This window comes from Castor canadensis, chromosome 2 (genome assembly GCF_047511655.1).
Source record: "Castor canadensis chromosome 2, mCasCan1.hap1v2, whole genome shotgun sequence".
NCBI classification, from domain to species: domain Eukaryota; kingdom Metazoa; phylum Chordata; class Mammalia; order Rodentia; family Castoridae; genus Castor; species Castor canadensis.
In genome coordinates this window covers 133573989-133589081 of record NC_133387.1, presented here as the reverse complement: position 1 = coordinate 133589081, position 15093 = coordinate 133573989, and the positions used below count along the sequence as shown (strand labels likewise).

At 39.5% G+C, this 15093-nt stretch overlaps 1 protein-coding gene across 9 annotated transcripts in view; it reads left to right on the top strand.

Annotated features, from left to right (window-relative positions):
* Ttbk2 (tau tubulin kinase 2) overlaps positions 1 to 15093 on the top strand; it is a 168605-nt gene that overhangs the window by 39575 nt on the left and 113937 nt on the right. For 3 of the 9 annotated variants that reach the window (XM_074065770.1, XM_074065767.1, XM_074065768.1), the window contains exons 3-4: positions 2151 to 2234; positions 3016 to 3163. The exons of 1 other annotated variant lie outside the window; for it this stretch is intronic. In XM_074065770.1, coding sequence (XP_073921871.1) covers positions 2151 to 2234; positions 3016 to 3163 — 232 coding nt within the window. Of the gene's footprint in view, positions 1 to 2150; positions 2235 to 3015; positions 3164 to 15093 lie in introns of those variants that run through there. 5 more of the 9 variants (XM_074065774.1, XM_074065771.1, XM_074065772.1 and 2 more) reach the window with 3 other exon arrangements.

The window sequence follows — 15093 nt, the reverse complement described above, 5'->3', positions numbered from 1 at the left end:
AATTTTTCTTGGCTAAATAAAAGAATCATGCTATCATGCACCAGTGCAGGGAGATTCCAACAGTTGATAACTGTGTATGTAAGCAGAGATGAGTGTCGTTTTCTTGAGAGCATTGTTCTATGTACTATGATAATGGTTGGCTGTTTTTCAGTAGACTTATCAAAAGGTGACAAGTGAAGATCTGCTAGGCATGGCTCTCTTGTCCTGATAATTAGAGCTAATATATTTATGGAACTTGTTCTCCAAATTTGGGAGGCAGAGTGTGACATTTTTAGTAAAAAATCACAGACTCATTATTAAAGATGGTGTTTTAGTTATCTCTGCTTATGTAACAAAGTGAATCAGAATGAAGAGGCTTAAAAATCAATTTATTTTGCTCACAATTTTCTGAATTAGAAATGAGGGATGAGTTTACCTGGGGTAATTTGTCTTAGTCATGTGATATTAGCAGGATTGGTTTGGATGGAGACTACTTCCAAATGTCTTCTTGTCTTTTTTTTTTTTGGAGACAGGGAATCCTTATGTAGCCCAGACTCGCCTTGAACTGGCATCCTCCTTAGCCTCTTGAGCACTAGGATTATAAGTGTGTGCCATCATGCCTGGCCAAATGACTTCTTTACTCACTGATCTGGTATTCTGGACTCCTTAGTGCTCCCACTCTCCTCATTTTCTAGGGAATCTCCTGATGATGACTTTCAAGATAATCACACTTTTTATATGGTGGTTTGCTTTCAAGAGACAGGAAACAGAAGCTATCAGGCCAGTTAAGGGCTATCCTCACAATTGTTACAGTTGTCACTGTGCCATATTCTCTTGGTTAAAGCAGTCACAAGATCCACCCAGATTTAAAAAGGTGGGAAAATAGACCCTACCTCCTTTTTTTTTTTGTTTGTTTGTTTGTTTTGCTTTGCTTTTTTTTTTGTGCTAAGGATCAAGGCCTTATACATACTAGGCAATGCTCTACCATTGAGCTACAATCCTAGATCTCAGACCCTACCTGTTGATGGGGGAGTGGTAAAGTCACATTTCCTTCTTCTTTGTGAAAGTTTTTTCTCACATTAAAGAAGAGCCAGGATGGAAGATAACGTAGTGACCATCTGTGGAAATATATCATGCCACAATCCTTAGTTGTATTCTTTAATGTATGTACCTCTATCATACTAAACTCCCTATGTCTCTTTGCCTCAGAACCATTGGTGACATCTTAGGGCTTTGTCAAGCTAATAAAAAAGTTAATGCTCTACTAATGTTCAAATGGCATCATAGAAATAGACTAAAAGCAAAAATATTTATTTTAGTATAGACATTTTTATTCTGTCATTTATTTGATAAGGCTTTTTGTGAGGTAAAATAAAAAGCCACCTCTCATCAATCCAAATTAGGACATATTTAGTACTATTTGTGAGTTTTTGTTGCTGTTGCTTATTTTGCTTTCTATGAGAGAGAGTCTCACTTTGTTGTCCAGTCTGGCCCCAAACTTCAGGGCTCAGGTGATCCTTCGGCCTCAGCCTCTGGAGTTGTTGACATGCAGGCACACATCAGTGCACCTGCTTATTTTTGAGTTTTAAGATTACACTAGGCTTTGTTTAATGAAAAAAAATATAAAGAATCATAACTACCAACCAGGGTCCAACAACATATTTAACTGAATAGTTCTGGAATTTATTTTTTAATCCTAAACTCATCCTGTAATACTTCATAGTATTCCCTTCCCATTACTAAACAAAAATAAAGAATAGTAATGACTCCTACATACAGAATAAACAATTACTAAGCAAGAATTGTATAATTAAAACTTTGCCAGATGCTAGTAGGGACATAGAAAATAGGACAAGTGGCCCTGTCTTTGAAGAGTCTTAGTTTTTCTGTAGTGGGGTAGGACATTGACAATGGAAAGTTAATCAATATTAAGTTAAAAAGTAGTATAATAATACAAGTGATATTCTGAAAAATGACCTAATAAAATGATTGATTGAGTGATTAAGCAATAAATTCCCATAGAAGTTCAGATGATAATGAAAGCCTAGATACAATAACCAGGGAAAATCTAGTGGACAAATAAGTAGGACATGAACTTGGGCCTTTTGGGAGGTTAGGATTTTGTAATCTGTGCCTATAATAATGACTTCCTCCATTGTATCACATCCTAGATGTCTGGTAGTGTGATAAAGAGAAGGAGGTCTAGTTTCAGGAAATGGAAGAAGACTATGGTTTCTGGCTGTGTATTGCTTGAGGTATATCATCTTCCCCATATTTTTAGAGCCCTTCAGGTCCAGTTGTCATTAGCTCTTTAGAACTTGTTTATAATACTCAAAGATCATGATGTTTTCTAATTAAGTACTTAACACTTTATTAGAAAGGATATTAAGTGTTTGGTGGAAGTACTTAAGTTGATTAGAACTTACTCTTATTTGAATGTGTAGATGTGTGGTGGGTGCTGGGATAACTAGAACAGCTCTTTGTCTTTGGAGCCTGTTAGTTGCCTCAGAGAGGAGGATAAATGATGAGAGGGCTGGGTACTGGTTGCTTACTCCATCCTCCAACCTCCAACCTCCCTCTTTATGCATACACCAGATTGGTTCCAGATAAAATTTCACTTGGCAAAAGGATTTCATGGTTTAAAAAGTCTTCAAATGATGGCTTTAGAATTAAAACAACAAAGTTGATTGTCGAGTGGCGTTTGTGGGAAATGATTCAGATACTGTATTTTTTGTGACATTTCTGATGTTGGCTATAGACCAAATTTTAACATTGATTGAGGTTGAAATAATTTCATTACATTTTGTCAACAGACATGTGGGAAAAGATTTTTATGTTATTTCCAGGCATTTGTTTTCTTCTTGCCATACATATACATAAATATATATATATATGATTTAATTATTGAAATATTAATTATTGTTAAAATAGGGATAGCAGAATTCCATATTATTTTCTAAATATAAGAGATGAATTGGTTTCCAATTAGAATTTTCTCATAATTTTGAGTCTGATCTTATTTTATTTTCTGTGCAGTTGAGAAAGATTGGGGGTGGGGGCTTTGGAGAGATTTACGATGCCTTGGACATACTCACCAGGGAAAACGTTGCACTGAAGGTGGAATCAGCTCAACAACCAAAACAAGTTCTGAAAATGGAGGTTGCTGTTTTGAAAAAACTACAAGGTAAGCTGCTTTGTATGATATGCAGTTTATAATTTGTATGATAATTTATAATCTGTTATCTTTCTGAACCTCCGTTATATTCTGTCATTACTAATTGAATACTCTGGTGTCAGCTAGGCATAAGCATGCTGAGCATTTTTTTCTTGAAAATTTTAATAATGCAGTAGTAGTAGTAGTAGTAGAAATGTGCACCTGCTTAGAATAATTGGACTTTGGGAATTACTTTTTGTGGTGAGTGTGGGAATGAATTAGCAGAATTATTCTACTGCTTTACTAAGTGTCTTAAATCTGCTCTTAAAGAAAAAAAAAGCATAAAATACCTCTGAGATGTTTCTATTCATGTCTTTGTGTATGGTAAACATTCTTGAATCACACTGAGGATGCTGTCTTCAAATCATACTGCAGGATGGGTTTTAAATGATACTGTTCCTTACATATTCTCATTAACTTCAGTTTCAGAGAATTGCTCTTTCTGGACCTGCTATCATTTTATTACTCAGGTCCTATATTTTTAATAAGGGGACAAATACTTTTTTTTTCTGATGACAAACCAGTCATTTAAAACCCTGAATACTTGCTTGTTTGTGTTCATCTTTGTAATCTGTTTAGTGATACACTGTGATACTACTAATTTTAAAATGTTTTATCTGAATAAAAATTAAGATGATCGTTGCCTTTGTCCTAAGCTGTGTTATCCCAAGTTTCTCTACCTGTTGGTTTATTTGATTAGAGCATGATACTAGTAAAATTATAAATTGGTTTCATAGTCATTTTTAGCTCAAACTTAGCTTTCCTACAGCATGGTAAATCATGAAGACAGTGGATAAATTGAAACTCATTGTCACTGCTAGAAAAACAAAGAATTCAAGAAAGGAGAGTAGAGAGAAAGATGACTCTTTTTTTACACCTTTGTCTGACCATATTTTCAATTCAGCAGTGTAGGTACAGCTGGAGCTATTTCTTCCAGGGTTGCACAGATCCTAGCTTATCTGTTGTACTAGAAGAAAAGCCCATAAATTGTATGTCAGTATCAGCTTGGCTTACACAGTACTACTTCACCAGTCTGTTTTCTACTTGGCTCTGAGGAGGTGCTTCCCTGAGGCAAGAGACGGCTCTGTAAACCCTTCAGTATGTTCTACTTGTTTTGCCCATGATTTGTTCAGAAGTCTATGTGTATAAAGCTTAAAGATCAGTATTAGTACCTTTTATGAATGAATTGGGAAACTGTTAGATACTCATGCTCTTTTTTCATGAAGAAGCATGTTATTACTTAAGATGTTTTCTTATCTGTTTACTGCCATCTTATAACACTATTACTCAGAATCTTTCACTTTCCAAAAATGATTACTTTTAATCTTGTGGTCTGTATTTCAGCAATGCAGCCCTAGATTCCGTTGTCTTGGCTTCCTAATTTATGCATACCCTCACAACTTCTTTTTTTGTTGAGCATGCTTTGGAATTGAGACTCTTGAGAACATTTTTATGGGGCTGAGGTACTCTTACCTTCCTAAGTGACCCTGATGAAAAGTCTAAGTGTGAAAGGAAAAGGTAAATGACCAGAGATTAGCCCTTTATAGGCTTAGTTGTTTTTAAATAGCTGGTATAAGAATTTTTCTTCTTTCCTTCCTTCCTTCCTCCCTTCCTCGTTCCCTTCCTCCCTTCCTTTGTTCCTTTCCTTCCCTTCCAGTACTGGGGTTTAAACTCAAGGCGTACACCTTGAGCCACTTCACTAGCCCTTTCTTGGGATGGGTGTTTTCGAGCTATGGCCTTGCGAACTGTTTGCCAAGGCTGGCTTCAAATTGTGATCCTCTTGATCTCTTACTCCGGAGTAGCTACATGATTATAGGCATGAAGCACTGGATGTTTCTTTACTAGATGAAAAGATATTTTATGATGAGTTTAGCTTAAAACCTAAATTTTGCTCCATTTATTTATTTCTACCTTTTTTCCCCGAGTCTCTCCTTATAGCCCAGGCTGGCCTGGAACTTGCTATGTATCTAAGGCTGGCCTGGATACAGAGCCTCCAGAGTGCTGGAATTATAGGTCTATGCCACCAAGCCAGGCTCCAGTTTAGCTCCTTTTAACAAATCAATTCTTCCCTCTTAAAATTCATGTAAGACCTTTTCTCAAATTCCCTCAGTTCTCAAATACCTTTCCTATAATCTTTACTGCATTTAACAAGTCTAAATTTCCTTAGGTCAGGCAAAATTTTTATTACTAGTATGTTACTTAGCTGGGTGTGGTGGGATTATGCCTTTAATCCATTATGTGGGAGGCTGAGGCTGGAGGATCTTGAAGTTCAAAGGCAGTCTTGGCTACATAGCAAGTTCCAGGCCATCCTGAACTACCTAGCAAGACTTTTTCTCAAAAAAACAAAACAATAACAAAAAAATTGTATGTTCCCTTCTCATTTGCCCTCAAGTATAAAGATATTTTTCCCCTTATTTCCTTCTTAATGACCTCCTGCTACTAAATCAGATTACTTTTCATCTCTCTGAAATATTCTGGATGTAACTTCCAGTTCTCTGTTGAATCAAGTGAATCAAGCTATACTCTTCACTTTTACTTTTTTTTTTTTTTTAGCAAATGTATTCAAATGCGTTAGTTACTTGTAAACTATACCATTTGTTTATAGGCTTGTAGCTGATATTTGTTCCCGTGAGTTGTTCGCTAAACTGACCCTAATAAGTAGAGCAATAAAACTTAAGATTTTTAGCTTAGTAATGTCATTGTTAAAAGACACATCTCTATATAATAATTTGCCTCTTCATTTGTGACTATACCATCTTTACCTTTTATTTTTCAATTTATTTGCTTTGAAACTGCAAAGGTGCTACTTGTCTCCCTTGTCTATTAGATTCTTTTTTCTCTCTTCTTTTACATCTTAAGTAAAATGCTCTTTAGTGATAACCTACCTATCTTCACTTCTCCATTTTAATGATCCCTTATGCTCTGCTATTTCTCAACACTACTCTTTCTTCTTTTGGCAGTACTTGGATTTGAACTCTGGGCCTCGTGCTTACTAGGCAGGTGCTGTACCACTTGAGCCACTCCACAAGCCCTTTATTTTCTTTTTAATAAGTATGGTTTTATTTACAATATTATTGTAAGGGGTAAAAAAAAATTTCTGTCCTTTCGTTTCAAATCTGACACTAGTAAATTGTATAGCAACTTAGGAGCCAATAGTATGTATTAAATTAGATTTCCATTCTACACTTAAAATTTTGAACATTTCTGGAACCTCAAAGTATGAGGCAAGAAACTCTTAAATTTGTTTGTAATCCCTAATTTTGAAAAAAAGGGCCTTTTTTTTTTTCAGCAGTTAAGAGACATACTGCATATTGCCTGCCCTCACACATGCACAGCTTTCATAATTATCAACATCCCCTACCAGAGTGGTGCATTTGTTAAAGTTAATGAACCTATAGATCATTGTTACTCCAAATTCAAGTTTGTAATATGGTTTCCTCTTGGTGTTAAATATTCTATGAGTTTGGTCAGGTGAATAAATAAAATGGTAGCTACATGTCAGTATATATATAGAATGTGTGTACATATAAAAATATGTATATACATATATATACATATTTTTCCACTGCCCTAAAATTCCTCTGTGTTCTTTCTATTTATCTCTCTATCCCCTAACTCTTGGTAACTGGTCATCTGTTACTGTCTTCATAGTTTTGCCTTCTCCAGAGTGTCATATAGTTGTAATCATATAGTGTTGGCTTCATTCACGTTGTAATATTCATTTAAGTTTCCTCCATTTTCTTTTCTTTTTTTGTGGTACTGGGGCTTGAACTCAGGACCTACACCTTGAGCCACTCCACCAGCCCTTTTTTGTGATGATCTTTCTCGAGATAGGCTCTTGTGAACTATTTGCCTGGGCTGGCTTCGAACCACGATCTTCCTGATCTCTGCCTCGTGAGTAGCGAGGATTAGAGGTGTGCGCCACTGGCGCCCAGTTCCTCTATGTCTTTTTATGACTTGATAACTCATTTCTTTTTGACATTGACTAATATTCCATTGTCTAGCTATACTAATTTATCCATTTAATTACTGAAGGACACCTTGGTTGCTTCCAAGTTTGAGCAATTATTAATAAAGCTGCTATAAACATCCATGTGCAGGTTTTTGTGTGGATATAAGCTTTTAGCTCCTTTGGATAAATACTAAGGAGCAATGTTGCTGAATTAGAAGATAGTAAAGGTATGTTTAGTTTTGTAAACAACAACCAAACTGTCTTCCAAGTGGCTGTACTATTTTTGTATCCCAACCAGCAGTGAATGAGAGTCCCTGTTGTTCCACATTCTCTCCAGCAATTCTTAACTGTCAGTGTTCTGGATTTTGGCCATTTCCCTGGTGACATATGATTTATATCTTCCCAGGTGAAATGTCTCCTCAAGTCTTTGGCCTATTTTTTAATCAGGTTGTTTGTTCGCTTATTATTGAGTTTTAGGAGTTCTTTGAATGTTTGAATATCAGTCCTTTAGCAGACAGGTGTTTTGCAAATATTTTCTCTCAGTCAGTGATTGTCATGTTATTTTGTCTCTCACAGAACAGAAGTTTTAAATTTCAGTGAATTCCAGTTTATCAATTCTTTCTTTCATGACTTGTTTCTTTGGTGTTGCGTTTTAAAAGTCAGTGCCAAACCCAAGATCATCTGGATTTTCTCCTATGTCATTTTCTTAGAAGTCTTATAGTTTTGCATTTGACAAGTCTGTTCTATTTCAAGTAATTTTTTGTAAAGGGTGAAAGGTTTGTATCTAGGTTTATTTTATTGCATATAAATCTCCAGTTGTTCCAGCACCATTTATGGAAAAGACTATATTTTCTATGTATCTATATATCTTCTCTATGTAGTAGTACCACTGTGAAAGATTATACTGGTTATACTAATGCAGTCCTATTTCTGGGCGCTCTGTTCTGTTCCATTCATCCATTTGCCTGTTTTTTTTTCACCAGTATGATGCTGTCCTGATTACTCAGATTTTTGTACATTAACTTTGCAAACCTTACTAGTTTCAGGAGAGTTTTGTTTGTTTGTTTTTGGGGATTCTGGGGTTTGAACTGAGGGCTTTGTGCTTGCTGGCCCTCACCAACTGAGCCATGCCCTCAGCTCTTTCAGGAGTTTTATTGTTGATTCTTTTGGATTTCTATGTAGGTAATAATGTCATCTGCAAACAACATTTTTTTCTTCCTTCCCAGTCGATAAATCTTTTATATCCAGGCTGCTGGTATGAAGTTGAAAAGGGGTGGTGCTCTTTGTCTGTGATTTTAGCAGACAAATGTCTAGTTTCTCACCATTAAATGTAATATTAGCTGTAGAATTTTTATAGATGTTCTTTATAAAATTGGGGAAGTTCCTTGCTATTCCTACTTTCCTAAGAATTTTTTAAAAACTATGAATAGGTATTAGATTTTTGTCAAATACCTTTCTTGTGTCTGTTTAGCAGTTTGTGTCTTTCAAGGAATAGTTCATCGAGGTTGTTTAATATATAGGTATGGAGTTCCTTTATTTTTCTTTTAATATTCATGCAATCTGTAGTGATGTCCTTTCTTCTGCAAAATTTGTCTCTGGCATTATATAATGCCCTTCTTTGCCCTTGTGCTGAGAAGTCTGCACTGTCTGAAATTAATATAGCTATTCCTACTTTCTTTTCAGTGTTAGTGTGTTGTATAATTCTCCATCCATTTACTTTATATGTGTCTTCATTTTGTACACACTCTCTTATATTCAGAGTAATATCTACCATATTTATTACTATTTTATTTTTATTATAATTTTGGTATAATTATTAACACATATTAGCTGTACAAATTAATGGGTTTCACTGTGAAATTTCCATACATGCATATATCATGCCTTGATCATGTCCACTCCCCCTTCTACCTTTTTTTGCCCTTCACCCATTCCTTCCCATTCCCTAATAGTTCCTCTTCTATTTTCAACTCTGTTTAGTTTCAAAATATGAGAGAAAACATGCAATGCTGCTCCTTCTGTGTGTCTGGCTTATTTGGCTTATTATATCTTCCAGTTCTACCCATTCTTTTTTAATTTTATGCATTTATTTAACATTTTTATTAGTATGTATTGGTTGTACAGAGGGGTTTCATTGTGACATTTCCATATATGCTTGTACCTTGGTTAGATTCACCCCTGCATCATTGTCCCTCATCTCCCTCATTCCCCTCCCTGCTTCTTAAACCAATTTCAACAGGTTTCATTGTTCTGTTTTCATACAATTATATTAAGTACAATGACCATATTCACCCTCCTTCACCTTCTCCATTCACCCTCCCACTCCTTCAGGAGGTTCCAAAAAGTGATAAGTGGTCAAGGAGACATCTCTCTTTCCCAGGAAACTTCTTTTTTTTTTTTTCATTTTTCTTTTATTATTCATATGTGCATACAAGGCTTGGTTCATTTCTCCCCCCTGCCCCCACCCCCTCCCTTACCACCCACTCCACCCCCTCAATACCCAGCAGAAACTATTTTGCCCTTATCTCTAATTTTGGTGTAGAGAGAGTATAAGCAATAATAGGAAGGAACAAGGGGTTTTGCTGGTTGAGATAAGGATAGCTATATAGGGCATTGACTCACATTGATTTCCTGTGCGTGGGTGTTACCTTCTAGGTTAATTCTTTTTGATCTAACCTTTTCTCTAGTTCCTGGTCCCCTTTTCCTATTGGCCTCAGTTGCTTTAAGGTATCTGCTTTAGTTTCTCTGCATTAAGGGCAACAAATGCTAGCTAGTTTTTTAGGTGTCTTACCTATCCTCACCCCTCCCTTGTGTGCTCTCGCTTTTATCATGTGCTCATAGTCCAATCCCCTTGTTGTGTTTGCCCTTGATCTAATGTCCACATATGAGGGAGAACATATGATTTTTGGTCTTTTGGGCCAGGCTAACCTCACTCAGAATGATGTTCTCCAATTCCATCCATTTACCAGCGAATGATAACATTTTGTTCTTCTTCATGGCTGCATAAAATTCCATTGTGTATAGATACCACATTTTCTTAATCCATTCGTCAGTGGTGGGGCATCTTGGCTGTTTCCATAACTTGGCTATTGTGAATAGTGCTGCAATAAACATGGGTGTTGCAGGTGCCATTGGAGTAACCTGTGTCACAGTCTTTTGGGTATATCCCCAAGAGAATACCACATTTTCTTAATCCACATCTGTGCCCTCAGACAATACTCAAAAAGGCTATAAAAACCCAATCTCCAACCTGACCCAGGGGACCACCAGTTTCTGGGTCCCCCTGCATGCCCCACAGTGCAGTCTTTCTCTTCTCTTCTCTACAAATGAAATCTTTCTGACCTTTGCTGCTGGAGTCTGCCTGTGCTTTTATTCCCAGAGCAGGCTCAAGAACCCTGAACATCTAAAATTCCCATGCATGTCATCTGTGCATCATATTTGGTGACACACAAAGGGACAAGTCTTCACCTGAGGTTGGTATAGGTTGTGCCAAACTGGGAAAGGCTGCCTAGGAACGTGACCATGACTGTCCAGCACTCCAATGGAGTCTATTCTCCAGGAGAACCCCCACCACCATGGCCTAGCTATGGTGGACCTTTCAGGCCAACTTTCTCTCTCTCTCTCTCTCTCTCTCTCTCTCTCTCTCTCCCTCTCTCTCTCTCTCATTAAGGAGGGTTTCTCCCTTGGTAAATTGAGGAAAAGCTCCAAGTCCATTACAGCTGTAAGGCAGGCAACCTGAGAGAACTCTGGGGCCAGCTGAGGGCTTATACCAGACTGCCAGTGCTACAAAGGTAGAGCCAAACTTCAGTGGACCGAGGCTTTTTTTTTTTCCTCTTAACTCTCGGCTCCCTCCCTCCTTAAACTCTCTCCCTTTCAAGATATGACCTGCTTAGGAGAAGGTCCAAAAACTGCAGGTGGAGAGAAAAGTTTCTCTTCAAGCTATAAGGGTGCTCTGGCCCAGGGCACTCCCCAGTGTCATCCGAAGACTGGAGATTCAACTTCCTGACCTGCCCTGAGGCTCCAAAGGCAGCTAAGTCTCAGACCTCTTCAGCCATGTCCTAGGCAAACAGACATTCAGATCTCTTAAGCTTCCTTCATGGTTTCCATGGCCCGAGAGTGGAGGTCACCCCTTGCGTCTAGTGCTCCAGTAACTGCCCTCCAGCAGGATTGACCTGGGAATTAGTGTGACCAATAATCCCTCATGTGTTGAGCCTGGAAACTCTTTCCCCCCAATCCTCAGCCTCTCCTTCCCCTTTTCCAAGTAGTTCAGGATGAGTGCCCCCCTTACCCCCTGCTCTAAACAGCGGTGGGCTTGGGAAACATCCCTACAGGCACCGGAAAGTGCTAGTCTCTAATTTGGGCTTAACTGCCTTTGTCAAGCATCAGGTCAACTGGTTAGACAGGTTCCACAGCCTGCTGTGGGGCGGGGTGGGGGAGGCAGTGGGGGGGGGCAGGGCGGGGAACCAGTTAAAAGGCAGAGACCTCAGGGTCTTATCCGTTTTTTGCTCCTTACCATTGCAAAAGCCTTCAGATGCTCCCTCTCTTTTCATAGAAAATATATGCCTCACAGGATATATAGAGGGACAGAAGTCTACTTTATCAGGAGTCCCCATCCATGCCTCTGCCGGGGTCCTCTTTCTGGCCATGCAAGCCCTCTGGGTTACTTTGATAGAGTTATTTTTGAATTACAAACCTACAGCTGGTAGAAGAGAACCAGGTATCTGGGTTGCAGGGCGAACAGACAAGTCAAAATGAATAGATAAGAAATTGGTCAGGGGCTTTGGTGGGGGGGGAGGGGGGGGCTGCACCTGGAAAATCTAAATGTCCTCCACGACCTTAGACACAGGTGGCAGTGGCAGTGGCAGGAGAGCTAGGGAGAGAGGGACGCCCTCTCCCACATAGAGTTTCTCCTCATCTGGGGACGCCTAGGTAAAAGGAGAAACCTCTGTTAAGGTGACCAATTTTCCCTTGTTTCTCTTTTTTAGATGGGGACTCAAGCCTCAAGGATCCAGGAAGGATCCCCCCTTGCCTGCTTATTAAAACATTAGAAAGACCTTGATCCAGAAAGTCTTCAGTAAAAGTGACTTAAGTTTTACTGTACCCAGGCTTGGCCACAGTATCCTCTGGGAGATGAGGAAAGATGGCCAGAAGGAGGGAGCATTAATTATAATACCATTCTTCAATTAGATATGTTCTGTAAAAAGGAGGGAAAGTGCACCGAAGTTCCATGTGTTCAACTGTTCTTTTTCCTAAGAGACCACCCAGAATGGCTGAACAAATGCAGGCTAAATACCCAGACCATGGTAACCCTTTGCAAAAACCCCCCAAACTCCCGTGAGGAACCAAAGAATCCATCTGATGCTTCATCAGCTCCCCCTCTTCCTCCTTAACCAGCTATCTCACACATCAGACATTGTCCCACAGGACTCTACCCCACTTCCAGTTAATTCCTGGAGAGGATAGGACTCACATTCCTTTTAGGGTGAGTGAACTTAAAGAAATAAAAAAGGATTTAGGAAATAACACAGAAAACCCAGATCCAGGCATTTAGAGAAGTCAGCCAAAACTTTGAATTGACCTGGAAAAATGTAATGCTATTGCTATTTCTAGATAGCTCTGGAGAAACAGTGGGTGCTAGATCAGGCAGCCCAAGCTGGGGACGATTATCATTTAGATACATGTGGTCCTACAGGCCTATCTCAGACTGGGCCTCACAGGAAGAGGGGGAGGGAGAAGAAAGAGAAAGGCATTGGATACCTAAAAAGGAACCTGAATTCCCAATTCCAACAGGAGATCAGGTGGTACCTACGTATGACCCTAAGTGGGACCCTGAAAATGACAAGGATGAATGGAGCCATAACCATTTCATCCACTGCATTCTTGAGGGACTAAGGAGAGCCAAGGTAAAACCTGTTAATTACTCCAAAGTCACAGCTGTGCAGCAAGGGCCCTTAGAAACTCCAGGAGTTTTCCTACAAAGACTTAAGGATGCTTTACAAAAGCATACCAACATTGTACCAGAGTCACAGGAAGAGGAAATCGTCCTAAAAGATAAATTTCTAACACAGTTAGCCCCAGATATCTGTAAAAAACTTCAAAAACTGGTGGCTGAAGGGAGCAGAGATCTAGACCATTGGATGTGGTGTAGCCATGTCTGTATACTATAATAGGAACTTAGAAAAAGAAAAGAAGGATCTGGAGAAGGAAATGAGAAAGGATAAATGGCAGGAGGCTTTGATAGCAGTCTCAGAGAGACTTCCCCTGGGCAAAGTCCAAACCCAAGGACATGCTTTCAGTGTGGACAGGCAGGCCATTTTAGGAGGGAGTGCTCCCAGAGAAAGCTACTCCGGGACCTTGGCCCATTTTTTGGGGAAGACATTGGAAGGCACACTGTCCTCAGGTGAGGCCAGAGTCTCCCACCCAATGATGGGTCCCAGGGCCTCCCATCCAGGCTCCTGTAACCACTGTAAAAGCAGAGGAGCCCCGGGTTATACTTACTATGGAAAAGTAAGTATACTTACTTTACATGCTGGAGCCAGCATGTCAGCTGTTCCTTTCTCTCCCAGACCGAGGCCCTCCAAGAAAATTACTGTTTGGGGCATATCAGGCCAGCCTCTAGAGCATCATTTCACTCAGCCTTTAGTCTGCTTCTGGGGAGATTTCCATTTCTGTCACTCCTTTTTAATTGTCCCAGAAACCCCTACTCTTCTGCTAGGGTGAGACCTTCTATCTAAATTTGGGGTACAGCTCATTTTATCCCCAGGAGAATACTTTTGCTTGCCACTGACAGAGGAGCAAGTAGACCCTATGGTGTGGACGAATGGACATACTGTGGGATGGGAATGAACATCAGTCCCAGTCCTAATTCATCTCAAGGATCCCTTCTGGTTTCCCCATCAAAAACAATATCCTTTAAAGCTAGAAGTTAAGGAGGGGCTAATTCCCATAATCAAAGACTTAAAGAGACAGGGACTGCTGATAGAATGCTCCAGTTCATTCTCGGTGTCAGGATGGGACCTAACAAATGGAGGCTAGTCCAGGATCTCCGCCTGATCAATGAAGCAGTAGTGCCTCTCCACCCTGTAGTTCCAAATCCCTATACACTTTTACCCACAATACCTCCAAGTACTACTTACTGCTCTGTCCTGGACTTAAAGGATGCCTTGTTTTGCATTCCCTTACATCCTAAAGTCAACCTGTCTTTGCCTTTGAGGACCCCACAAGAAAGTCTGGACAGGTCACCTGGACTGTCCTCCCCCAGGGATTCAGAGACAGCCCCCATCTCTTTGGGTTGGCTCTAACCCAAGACTTTGCAGAGTGGCAATATCCACAAGCTACTCTGCTACAATATGTAGATGACCTCCTGCTCTGTGGACTGACTGAGCCTGTCATTTCACGAGCCAATAAATCCTTACTAAACTTATTAGCAGATAGAAGATGTAAAATCTCTAAAGAAAAAGCCCAATTGTGTCAGTCTAGGGTTACATATTTAGGTCTTATCCTGGAGAAAGAAATGAGAACTCTAGGAGAAGATAGAATCTGTCCAGTCTTGATGTTTCCTTTACCTAAAACTTTAAAGCAACTGAGGGCATTTTGGGGAGTGATAAGATACTATAGAATTTGGATCCTGGGATATGCAGACCTAGCTAGGCCCTTATATCAAATCCTTAAGAAAGCACAGAGGGATCCCTAGCCCTTTATTAAATGGGATGAGAAGTCAGAAAATGCATTCTACCAGTTAAAAAAGGCCCTATGACAGCTCCAGCACTAGGTCTTCCAGTATAAGACAAGTTTCAATTATATGTCTATGAAAAGGGAGTACTGGCCTTGGGAGTGATGACTCAACTCTGGGGCATCACTCCCTAGTCAGTAGGATACTTAAGTAAAAATTTAGATCAGGTAGCCAAGGGATGGCCAGGATGTCTTAGAGCAGTGACTGGAGTCAGCC